This window comes from Hemitrygon akajei, chromosome 29 (assembly GCF_048418815.1).
Source record: "Hemitrygon akajei chromosome 29, sHemAka1.3, whole genome shotgun sequence".
Classification (NCBI taxonomy): Eukaryota; Metazoa; Chordata; class Chondrichthyes; order Myliobatiformes; family Dasyatidae; genus Hemitrygon; species Hemitrygon akajei.
Window position 1 is genome coordinate 24,335,179 of NC_133152.1, and position 13,490 is coordinate 24,348,668.

Below are 13,490 nucleotides of genomic sequence, written 5' to 3' on the forward strand. Positions count from 1 at the left end.
GATTTCATAAACCGCTCCTTACCCACCACCTGTCAGTCTTTCCCACCCAACACATCTAAACCCTACAAGCACAGATTTACCCTTGCACTATCTCCTGACCTGTAGCAGTTCCCGTCTGACAGGGAGCCGGGTTTGTTAATGAGGGTGGTATTCAGGCAAAGATCCTATTTAACAAACATATACAGCATGAAATCAAAATTCTAATGTCCTTTGTGCATGAAAATCTCTGTGTTAATGAAATGAGCAATTGTTCTTTCCATTTAAGCACATTGTCATCTTCATTTAGAACGGCATCCAGCAAATTCTCATGTCACCATATAGTTTGTATGTTTGGAAAAAGAGCTTCCCACTAACCTCCTATAACCGAGCGTGAAGGAACTCACCATGAAGCATAGACATGAAGCAGCCTCTTTATTCGACAAAATGAGATACAGCAGGCATCATACTGAGACACCTTTCAGTGGAAGACAGTCTGCTCAACCCAACACTACATAACATTTTATGTGCTAATGATCAAAGAAAATTCAGGACAATTCCATATTTACAATACTTCCTTTGAATCGCACATTGACTTCACACCTCCCACCTTCGCACCTGTACCACAGGCACCCAAATAATGAATTTAAATCAGCGTTGTCTGGTCTTCCAATTAACTGTGGTGTCTTCAGAGCCCATTGTCCAGAGCTGCATTTTAGATTTCGTCTTTAATGCGTATTACAGATCTGAAGGTTGGTTGCTGAAGTCAATATTCACTATGTGCTCTAACCCCAGAAATGCCCAAAGAATAATATTTTGCTTGCTTTTCAGGTGACGTAGCAAGCATCATATCAAGAAGGTCTGCTTGATCTTGCTCTTGATTTTGATGAAACTCTCTTTGATTTTGCTTTCACCCTTCAATTCTCCTGCATTCTCCTTCCATCTGAATTGTTGGCTGTGATATCTGTTTTGACATGAGGCCCTGTTTCCTAGTGCATTTCCCCATTTTATTCTGGTCACGATTCACTCTCTTTCGACCTCTTGTCACAACCTGCTTTTGTTACCTGCTGTTGGTAATCACTTCCAAAGATTGATAATGAGCATCAAAATATTCACAGACTCTTCTGAAATTATATTAATTAGACAAGCACACGTGTCAGTGAATTCTGACACTAACTGTTTTAAGTTTCTGTTCGATTTGTCACATCTCATCCTTTGATTTCATTTTTTCTCTTCTTTCCTTCCTTTCCCTTAGTTTAATGAATTTCGTCATGTCAGGATTCATATCTCCTTTGTTGTTACACATAGTTCTCTAAGGACAAGCATTCTTGCAACGTGATCAAATTGTTCATCACGTCAGCATAACTGGACCCTGACAAACAGATGTCCATACCTCATTTCCAATATTTCTATTGTAAATTCCTTTGGCCACATTCAGCTGTTAGATAATGTTGATACTCCACATTTACAAGGCATATCTATACACAATATCTAAGGTGTATTAAATGCCTTCCTTGGGACTGTTCTAAGCTGTCAATGTGAACTTGGTACACTCTAGTCAAACCCTCCACCAACAAGAGGTACTGCAAAGAGGTAACGTATGACAAGTTTACACAGGCATTCTATGCAGTCCCATGGAAGATTTTTAATATGTTGCTATTGACAAGGGCAAATGGGAGTGCAAACCATTCAATAGATTAGAGAAAGGTAAAGCTGGGAAAAGTAATTGAAAATGCATTGAGTTACAATTCTCATTTAAAGAGATTGGAATAAATATTTCTCTATTTAGTATAACAGAATTAAAAAGAATCAAGCTAAAATATTGATCTGTCTTTTCAAAACAAGAGACATTCCAGCAATGACCTTTGAGTTTATATATTAAAATGCTACTGTTAGTTACTCCACAATGCAAGAGACAGAAGACAGAGCACAAGATTATTACAGAAAGCAGTAACAGACTGTGAGATGTTCCGGTCATTTAAAGTGCTTTCAGACCCAAGCTTTCAAACTGCTCTCCCATTCTTTACCACGGCAGCAGCAGCAGCCGGGGCTGTCGTACCCTGGCCACTTCAGCCCTTTGTAGACAGCTCTGGAGTAGGACGCAAAGCAGAAGAAGAGGCGCAGGCGGCGTGCCACGCTACAGTAGGTCACCATAGCGATCACAATAAGTGGAGACATAAGGACAAAGCCAAGAATGATGAGGGCGGAGGAGCTCTTGTCGTCAAGGACAGTTTTACAGTAGTAGGCATCCGAGTGAATAACCTGAAGATCAAATATAAAACCAGTGACTCTAAATCACATAGACATTGAGAATACCACGAATTACAATTACAAATGCAATAGTTTCTTACAAGTCCCGATGGATATTAGAACAGTTAATAAACAGGGTCCGTTTTCACAGATGTCCTTAAGTTGATGTCTGCAAGTCAAAAAAAATCAGTCACTATGGTAACGATACCTGCTCAGTATTGTAATAAATGCCATCAAAAACACCTTAGACTGAAAAGAAAGAACAATCACTAAAACCAAAGAGACAGGAATCTATTTCAGCCGTTAATATACACAATGGTTTTGAATTAATATTACCGGAGCTTGTTTCTATCTAAAGGTCAGGCATTCATTACCCAGAGGTGGCCTGCAATTGATATTTAACAATTTATTAAATTTCTTAAACAGATGCAATCGTGTAGCTTTTAGCATCATGCTAGGACAGCGCCAGCGACACAGGTTCGATTCTATCAATGACTGTAAGGGGTCTGTATGTTCTCCTCATGACTGTGGGGGTTTCCTCTGAGTGCTCTGGTTTCCTCCCACATTCCAAAGACAAGTGGTTCAGCAAGTTAATTGTTCACCTGTGTATAATTGGGCAGCGCAGGCTCTTTTGGCTGGAAGGGCCCGCTATACCCCTAAATAAAATAAAAATTATCAAAGTAAGGTCTGAGAAGGAAACACTGGAACATGAACCTGTCAGTCATCCCACTGTATCCAAACAGCCAATTATTTGTCATTATCAGATTTTATTTTAATTAAACAATTCCCCAGTTTCTTTCCCTCTCCTTTTTAAAATTCCCTTATTTAGAAATTTTTTGTATAATGAGTTACAGTCTTTTCCGAAACTATGTCCATTGGACATTACGGAAAGAATTTTAGCTCTGAATCCTTGTCAAAAGGGTTTAGTAGCTGTCATTTATAATATGATCATGAAAATACAGCCAGAAGTATCAGAAAAAATTAAGAAGGAATGGGAAGAAGAACTTCATTGTCTTATATCCACTGAGCAGTGGGAAAATTTTTTACTATTAGTCAATTCGTCCTCTATTTGTGCTAAACATGCCCTAATACAATTTAAGGTTGTACACAGAGCTCACATGTCTAAGGATAAACTTGCTCGATTTTATTCTCATGTTAATCCAACCTGTGACAGATGTCATTCTGATGTTGCTTCATTGGCCCATATGTTTTGGTCTTGCCCTTGTTTGCAAAATTACTGGAAAGATATTTTCAGTATTATTTCAAGAGTTTTGAATATCAATTTCCAACCGCATCCTATTACTGCAATTTTCGGTTTACCAATGGCGGATGATAGTCGTTTATCCCCCTCATCTCGACGAATGATTGCATTTGTTACATTAATGGCTAGAAGATCTATTTTATTGAACTGGAAAGAAATTAATTCTCCAACTATATTTCAGTGGTTTTCTCAAACTATCTTTTGTTTGAGCTTAGAAAAAATTAGAAGTGTAGTTTTTGATCCTTCAGTTAAATTTGAAGAAACTTGGAGACCATTTATTCAACATTTTCATATGACTTAAATTGTCTTTTCCTAAACCTCACTTCTATTATCCTTAATTATTTGGATGGAGGTTTGGAGTTATTGGCACTACTGTATATATCTGACATTATGCAATGGCCCATGTTGGTTAGTGTTTGTTTTTTCTTCTCTTTTTTTGGGTTTTTTTTTCTTTTTATTTCTTTTGTTCATATATACTATGAGTTTGGGAGGCTATATATATTGATTATTATATATTTGAATGTCTACTTAATCTATTAATTATGTACTCTCAAACACTTTGTATTCATGTTTCATTTAAGTTTGCTTAAAAATTAATAAAAAGATTTAAAAAGGAAAAGGAAAATTCCCTTACATTTCAGCCACTCATCCCATTTCTCGCATTTAATTCAAAAGTCTGTCAATAGACGTTTTGATCTTTCCATTTAATTTGGAATATGTTTGTAACTTTGATGAGTTTCCGATGTAACAGATGGTTGTTGTACATTTTTTCTTCCCCTGAATGATTATGAATAGATTCCAAAGAGTGGTAACACACAACAAAAATGAGGGAGCAATACACATTTAGCTCTGGAACTTGATCCATTTTTCAACAGGAAAATGGCTGGTCAGATCTTAGCCTTAACCTTTTTGTCCATTCCCACAACCCCCAGCCTCCTCTGCCCTCTGAGAGAAGAAATTCCATCTCCAATGGAGAACTACAACTTATCCTGAAGTCCCCCCCAGCTCTACACCTTGTACAGCACGGAACACCATCTCAGCATTTATTCTGTCAAACACCCTCAACATCTTAAAAGTTTTAATAAAAATCTCTTCTCAGTCTTTGAAACATTAATGAGCTTAGACCCAACCCACTCAATAGTTTCCACCAACCCAGGAGTTAATCTAGTGAATCTTCTCAGAAACACCTCTGTTGCAATCATGTCCATCGCTACACAAATCAGGTTTGCATTATCGACAAAACGTGGAAATATGATCGTTGAATGAGGGGGCAGAATGTCATATTTCCTAGTTTGCTGATGATATAAAACTAGGTGGGACTGTGAGTATGGAGGAGATGTAAGGTACATCAATGGGGCGTGGATGAGCTAAATGACTGGGAAAACTAAGGCAGTTAGACAATAATGTGGAAAACGGTGAAGTCATCCACTTTGTCACACAAATCAGACAACTGGAGAATATATTACATGGTGACACTGGAAATACTGCTGCTCAAAACGTCCTTGTATACAAGACTCTGAAAGTTTATTTGCAGGGGCAGTAAATATTTAGAAAGGATGTTGTATGTTGGCTTCATTTGGAGAGGATTTATGTACAACAATAATATATCTTACTGTGAATTATATAGAGCCTTGGTGAAACTTTGTCTGGAACGTTATGTATAGCTTTGGTTTCCTTGTCTGGAGAAAGAGAATATGCAGTATTTTCCATGGAGGAAGATTGACTGAAATGTATAAAGGTGCAGAAAGGTAAGACCATAAGATATAGGAGCAGAATTAGTCCATTTGGCCCATTGAGTCTTCTCACCATTTCATCATGGCTGATCCAATTCCCTCTCAGCCCCAATCTCCTGCCTTCCCCCGTATCCCTTCATGCTCTGACTAAACAAGAACTTATCAACCTTTGCCTTAAATATACCCAATGACTTGACCTCCACAGCCACCTGAGGCAATGAATTCCACAGATTTGCCACTCTCTGGCAAAAGAAATTCCTCATCATCTCTGTTCTAAAAGGATGTCCCTCTATTCTGTGTCCTCTGGTCTTAGACTCCCCTGCCATAGAAATGTAGGGGTCTAGGTTTAGATCCTTTAGAGTTAAGAAGTGATTTTTTGAAACTGGCAATATTATTCAAAGCTTGAGAGGATGAGTTCAGGAAGGGTGCTTCCCCTGACTGAAAAGTCTAAAACAAAGGATCACAGTTTCAAAATAAGGGGCAAACCTTTTTGGACTGAGTTGAAGAGAAGTTTCTCCATTCAGAGCATGATTAGTTGTTGGAATTCTCTATCCCAGAGGGACTGAATTCATTTAAAATAGAGATCAGAAGACTTCAGGATATTGAAGTGATCAATGGATATGGGGATAGTACAGAAAATGGCACTGAGAAACATCCTTGATATCTAGGGGAAGGTAACTATTCTTGTTTTAATTCTCATGATCATAGGACTGTAAAACTGAATGTGACTTTGGTAAAGCTCTGTACAGTTCCAACACAAGTTCCCCATATTCATACACCACCCCTTTAGCAATAAAAATTCCAATTGCCCTCCTAATTATTTGTTGGTCCTAAGTGTAGTCTTTCAAGTTCAAAAGCTAGTGATAATTTACCACAGGATCCTCTGGCCAATCTCTGAAGTTGACTTTTATCTCTCTCATGTAGATTCCTCATGCGTAGTGAAGAAATAAATAATTCAGAGAAGATGACTGCTAATCTGAATAAATCTTGCATAAATTTCCCATATCTAACACTGCCAGTTTTCCGGGTGATTTGCTGAAGAAATGACAAATGCCACGCACAACTCTCGAAATTATTTCAGCTTTTAGCATCACGTTCTCATTCGATCAAAGATTGCATGGTAGTGTAGCAGCTAGCATTTAGCTGTTATGGAGTCAGTGATCCGGGTTCAATTCTAGCGCTGTCTGCAGGGAGTCTGTGCATCCTCCCTGGGATTGTTTGGGTTCACTGCTATGTTCCAAAGATGTATGGGATAGGGTTAATGAGCTGCGGGCACGCTGTGTTGGTTCCAGAAGAGTGGTGACATTTGTGGGCTGCCCCGCACAAACCTCGCTGATTTGATTTGATGTGAATGACGCATACCACTGTTGGTTTTGATATTTCGAACCGTGTGACAAAAAAAAGCTAATTTTTAAAAATACTTAAATTAATGAGGCAGACAGAAGGAGTAGATTTATCCAAATGAAAATTGTGCATAAGAGCAAAGAAAATACATCCAGAGTCTGTAAGTAGATTGTATTGATAATATATTTAAGAATACATTATCAATATCTATATATTTTGTTCTGCCGCCAGTAAATATTGTACAGCTTCCAAATAACACAAACAAGCAAACACTTCACGTGTTAATAATAAGTGTGAAGCACATTTATCAGCTCAGTGCCTCCACGAAGACAACAAAATTAGGATTGAAAGATCTAGGGTTGCTGCTTTCAATTATAATGCAATTATGCCTCCTGTAAATGAAAGTGTAGGCATTCAGCGAAGACAGGATCAGACACGAATGGCTATGATGCTCCCTGTCGCTGCTCTCCACAGTCTACGTTCATACACGAAGATCAGTAAGTTGAGTGGGAGGCGGGACACCAGTTGGCAAGGTAATAGCGGTAGGGGATGAATAGGTAAAAAGGTTGAGAGAGACAAATGGGCTTTTTCAAAATCATTACTTCACAGTAGATGAATGATTGATATGTGAAATGAAACGCCCAGCCTTGTGGAGAAGCGGAAGTTGCGGAGCAAAATTAAGGCAGAATAGAGGGAGCTGAGAATAAATGCTTAAAATTCTACTGAGCGGTTCAAATGTCTGACCTAAAGGCCAAACCGATACTCAAACCTCTAATAGTACAGCCTCTGCACCATAAACTAATTTAATACAAAGTCATTGTGACCTCTGTGTCCATGACTGTACACTCCATTTTCCCTCCTTCATACAATATTTATAAGTTTTCATTTACATATATTAACATATATTAACCTGATTTGAACTCAGACTGGAATAGTAGATCTAATTTGTTTTGTATGTCTTTTTGATAGTTATAAATTTATTCACTACATTTCTGCTCAGACAGGAAATGAAGATAATTAGACACAATTTGTCAGAGATTCATAAGGTAGGAAAAAGGTGAAGTATGTGCTTTGCCTCATTTTATTCTGTTCTTTCAGATTTTAGGGGTATGGAGGGCCATGGTCCCGGTACAGGTCGATGGGAATAGGCTGTTTAAATAGTTTCAGCATGTACTAGATGGGTCAAATGGCCTGTTTCTGTGCTGTACTTCTCAATGACTTTATGACTCTAAATCAGACTCTGGTTCCACTCTAACATCGATCTATTTTGTAAAGGAATAAACAATGTTATTGTCTCAACCACAATGCACAAAAACAAAAACAAAAAAAAAGTTATGAACATTGTAGAAGCAAAAAGCCCTGCTGTCCTAATCCCTCAAGCCTTTGTTCATGGCATAGGGGAGGCGAGGGGAGGGGGTGGCAGACAAACGAGGAAAGAGGCAGAGATAAATAGCAGTAGCCAAATTCTCAGATGACTGTTCTCAGAGATAGTGAGTTCATTCGAAAATTGACAGAAACCTTATCTCACTCTATGGCTCATATATACGTCAGTGCTTCTGCTTGCCATCATTAAATTCATAGGCCTCTTGAAACGCATATCATCTCCCACCTGTAATTCCTCTGTTGTTTCTGCTAACAGGGTTGCAAGCAGTAAACTCACTCAGTGCAAAGAAATGCTTTCTTGTGTCCAACTTGTTATAAGCTGCGTCACTGGGGCTGCAGGGTAGCGTAGCGGCTAGCACAGTGCTTTACAGCACAGGAGGCCAGGGTTCAATCCCCACTGCTGCCTGTAGGGAGTTCAGATTCAGGTTTATTATCACCATTGTTGTGTTTGAGGCATGTTCTCCGACCCTGCGTGGGTTTCCTCCAGGTGTTCTGGTTTCCTCCAAAGACATGGGTTAGTTGGTCATTACAAACTGCCCTGTGATTAGCCTAGGATTAAGTTGGGGGACTGCTAGGCGGCGTGGCCTTGAAGGGCCAGAAGGGCCTATTCCACACTGTATCTCAACAAGTAATTTCGAATTCAAGTGATCGCAGTTGGATAATAATTCAGACGACTCCACGTTCTCATAACCCATCTCAGTCTGTGGATTCATAGAATTATCCCACATGGCTCCAGTTCCACCTTGCACTCTCCCATCCCTAAGCATCTTCACAATATTTTTATCTATTTCTCCCTTTTACTAACGTGTCAGTGATAGTAAACCCAATACTAATTCTGATACGGTGGCTCACACATCAGCTATTCCTTGTGGCTGCTGCTGCTGCAACACTGCCAAGTGAAGATCTCTTTTTCTTTCTTATATTCACTCAGCCTCTCCACCTCCTTCTTTGGCCTGCTTAGATACAGCTTCTGGAGCACTACCTCTACCTCAATATAATCTCTTGCCCAGCAACTTCCCAGAAACCTGCAAATGTCACTCCACTCTTTAAGAAGGGAGAAAGCTAGAAGAAAGGAAATTAAGAGGTCAGTTAGACTGGTTGCAGTGATTGAGAAGATATTGGAGTCCATTATTAAGGATCAGGCTTCAGGGGTACCTGGGGACACGTGATAAAGTAGGCTTCCTGAAGGTCAAATCTGTTGAAATTCTTAGAGAAAATAACCAGCGGGATAGACAAATGAGAGTCAGTGGATGCCGTTTACTTGGATTTTCAGAAGACTTGTGTGGCAAGGTTGCTTAACAGATAAGAACTCATGGCATTACAGGAAAGATACTAGCATGGATAGAAGATTGGCTGATTAGCAGGAGGTAGAGTGTGAATAAAGGGGACCTTTTCTGGTTGGCTGCTGGTGACTAGTGATGTTCTGCAGAGGCCGGTGTTGGGACCACTTCTTTTCTCATTAATGATTTAGATGACAGAATTGATGTCTTTGTGGCAAGTCTCCCAGTTTGCAGATGATAGGTGGAGGGGCGGGTGATGCTGAGGAAGCAGGACCTCTGCAGGAGAACTGAGACAGATTCGGAGAATGGGCAAAGAAGTGGGAGATGGAATATAGTGTCAGGAAGTGTGTGGTCATGTACTTCTGTAGAAGGAATAGAGGCAAGGTTGGCGTCATTCAATGTCTGTAGTGAGATGCTGAAGATGTTCTATAGGTCAGTTGTGGAGAGCGCCCTCTTCTTTGTGGTGGCGTGTTGGGGAGGAAGCATTAAGAAGAGGGACGCCTCACGTCTTAATAAGCTGGTAAGGAAGGCGGGCTCTGTCGTGGGCAAAGTACTGGAGAGTTTAACATCGGTAGCTGAGCGAAGGGCGCTGAGTAGGCTACGGTCAATTATGGATAACTCTGAACATCCTCTACATAGCACCATCCAGAGACAGAGAAGCAGTTTCAGCGACAGGTTACTATCGATGCAATGCTCCTCAGACAGGATGAAGAGGTCAATACTCCCCAATGCCATTAGGCTTTACAATTCTACCGCCAGGACTTAAGAACTTTTAAAAAGCTATTATTAATGCTTTTTGAGATAGTGATTTAGATGCATATCATATTTTTTTACTGAGTTAAGTATTGTATGTAATTAGTTTTGCTACAACAAGTGTATGGGACATTGGAAAAAAAGTTGAATTTCCCCATGGGGATGAATAAAGTATCTATCTATCTATCTATCTAAGACTATTTTCTAAGCAGGGAGAAAATATTTAAAATAAGCGATACAAAGGGTCTTGGGAGTCCTCGTGCAGGGTTCCCTAAAGGTTAATTTGCAGGTTGACTCACTGGTAAGGAAGGCAAATACAATGTTAGAATTCATTTCAGGAGGACAAGAATATAAAAGCAAAGATGCATGCCGAGGCTTTATAATATTTGGAGTACCGTGAGCAGTTTTGGGCCCCTTATCCAAGAAAAGGTGTGCTAGCATGGAGAGGTCCAGAGGAGGTTCACGAGAATGATTCTAGGAACAAAAGGGTTGATGTATGAGGAGTGTTTGATGTCTCTGGGCCTGTATTCGCTGGGGTTTAGAAGAATGAAAGGAGATGTCATTGAACCCTATCAAATGTTGAAAGGCCTAGATAGAGTGGATGTGGAGAGGATGTTTCCTACAGTGGGGGGAAGTCTAGAACTGCCTCAGAACAGAAGGATGTCCCTTTAGGACAGAGGTGAGGAGGTATTTCTTTAGCCAGAGGGTGGTGAATCTGTGGAATTCACTGGCACAGACGGCTGTGGAGGCCAAGGCTTTGGGCACGTTTAAAGCGGAGGTTAACAGGTTCTTGATTAGTTAGGGTATCAAAGGTAATGGGGGAAAGGTAGGAAAATGGGGTTGGGAGGGAGTTGGAATGCAGGAGGGTACTCGATGAACTGAAAGGCCTAATTCAGCTCCCATGTCTTATGGTGTTATGGGTTACTTCAAGGGAGGTTCAAGTGCCTCTGACAGCTTCCATCTTTTGAAAAATAAAATTGATTTATGTATGCCAATTGGAAAATCTTTCACATATATGCTTTAATACAAACCTCTTTAATGCCTCTACATAGAACAATGTCCAAGAGGACAGCAGAGAGATATAATTAGTCAAAACGTGGACACTGAATTGAGTGATTGGGAAGGATAGTAAGATGCAGAGGCAGAGGAGATTACACTAGACTCATAATATTAAATTGGAAGTGTTGCACTGCAGTCTTGGGAGTTAAAAGACCATAATGTGGGAAGGAATTTAGGTAATAAACTGTGTGGATGAAGAAAGTCTCAAAATTTTAAGATTGAGCAATGATCAAGGGCAATGAACTTATAGCAACAATACTGAGCTGCTTTTGCATTGTGCTCCTAATGGAACACACAGAGTCTCACTGGAATGTTAAAGTGTAGGACGCTGAACCGCGTACAGATATATGAGGAGCTGAGATTGATTTCATACAGAAGGAAGGTGGAGAGGCTAGGTTGGCAATTTCAGAGCATCTGGGCCTGGGCAGCTGAAGGGTCTAACACTCCCGGTGGAATGAATAACTTGGAACTGGAACTGGTGCGTTATTGTCACATGTACTGAGAGACAGTGACAACCCGGCCTTGCATAACATTCGTAAGGATCATGTCTTTGAGGTAGAACAAGGTAAAACAATAAAGTGTAACAGCGACAGAGAAAACGCAGTGCAGGTAAACAATAAAATGCAAGATCATTAAGAAGTAGTTTACGAAATCAAGATTCCATCTTATCGTACCAGGGAACCATTTAATATTCTTATAATGGTGGGGTAGAAGCTCTCCTGGAGCCTGGTGCTGTGTGCTTTCAGGCTTTTGTATCTGCTATCTTTTGGAATAGGATAGGACAGAAAGAATCTCCAGGGTGGGCGGGTCTTTGATTTTACTGAGGCAGCGAGAAGTCCATAGAGAAGAGGATGGTTTCTGTGATGTACTGAGCTGGGTCCGCAACACTCCGCGGTTTCTTGCGGCCACTTACCGAACAGTCGCCAGACCAATGCACCGTCAGAAAGGAGACTTTCTATGGCGCATTGATAAAAATTGGTAAGGGTTGATGGGGGCACATCAAATTTCGTAGAGACATTGGTGAGTTTTCTTGACCATGACTGGACCAGGGTGATGTTCACTGCTAGGAAGTGAAGCTCTCAACCTTCTCAGCCTCAACACCATTGACATAGCACGTGTATCCATCACCCCCCCCCAAAGGTTGTTGCCATGGCTCCATGTTACTAGTCTCTCTGTCTCCTTCCTGTACTGAGTCATTGTTATTTGAGATACAATTCACTGCAGTGATATCATCTACAAAAATGAGGGATATTCAAGAAACCAGAATGAGAAGCTTATGAAATGTGGAACATAAGAAATCGGAGCAAAAGTAGAACCTTGTAGCCCAGGAGCCGGCATGGTAGCATCGTGGTTAGCACAACACTTTACAGTACCAGCGAACCAGGTTCAATTCCTGCTGCTGTCTGAAACGAGTCTGTACATTCTCCCCTTGAATGTGTGGGTTTCCTCCAGGTCCTCTGGTTTCCTCCCACAGTCCAAAGACGTACTGGCTGGTAGGTTAGTTAGTCATTGTAAATTGTCCCGTGATTAGGCTAGGGTTAAATCGGAGATTGCTGGGTGGATCGAAGAGCCTATTCCATGCTGTATCTCAATAAATGTAACAATGGTTGGGTTGAGTCATTCTCTGACCTTGGCAATTTAATTGCAAACGTTTTGCCACGATGCGAGGAGACATCGCTCGTATACTGTTGACTGTGATGTGTCCTCTGAATGCTTGGTCTTCAACCAAGCTAGTAGACAAGACCAATGTGGTCTACAAAATCCACTGCGGGGACTGCAGACCACAAGGCGTGAAGCTCGCTACACAGCTAATTAGCAATGAGATTTCCTCCCCACCTCAGAAATGACATCCAATCTGCTGATTGATAAGTAGATAAAGGCCAAGTACTCGGAGGACACACCACCATCAAGAGTGGACTGACAATGTCTCCTCGCAGCGTGACGAAAGATTTGTAAGTAAATTGCTAAGATTGGAGAACAACTCAACCCAAGCACCAAGCACCCGAGCTACTCATCTTCTGAATTATTTCCACATACCAATAAATAAATCATGGCTGATCTGACCATTGGCCCCATTCCATTTCCAGTCGCTTGACTCCACTATATCCAAAATCTAAATATCAAAGATTTATGATCATCTCAGTGGAGGATTACCTTCTCTTCTGTCTTCTGTCTGAGTGCTTATCTTGACAAATTCCAGACTACCCCACCAGAGGAACCATCCCTTTGGAGCCCTATATATCAGATGTGAAAACAATGGATAAGAATTTTAATACAAAGGCACTGCTTCGCGAAGAGTCAGAGTAGGTTGGCAAGCATGAGGTTGATAGAAAATGGGATTTAGAATCAGAATCAGGTTTATTATCACCGGCATGTGTCATGAAATTTGTTAATTTAGCAGCAGCAGTTCAATGCAATACATAATATAGAAGACGAGAAAAAACCCATAAT

At 40.5% G+C, this 13,490-nt stretch overlaps 1 protein-coding gene across 1 annotated transcript in view; it reads right to left on the reverse strand.

The window, feature by feature from the left end:
- Window positions 1-396: 396 nt before the first annotated feature.
- Window positions 397-13,490, reverse strand: part of LOC140718329 (transmembrane protein 88-like) — a 78,856-nt gene continuing 65,762 nt past the window's right edge. Inside the window, exon 2 of the mRNA XM_073031908.1 lies at window positions 397-2,238. Within this exon, the coding sequence (XP_072888009.1) occupies window positions 1,966-2,238 (273 nt within the window). The 3' untranslated portion in view covers window positions 397-1,965. The remainder of the gene's footprint in view (window positions 2,239-13,490) is intronic.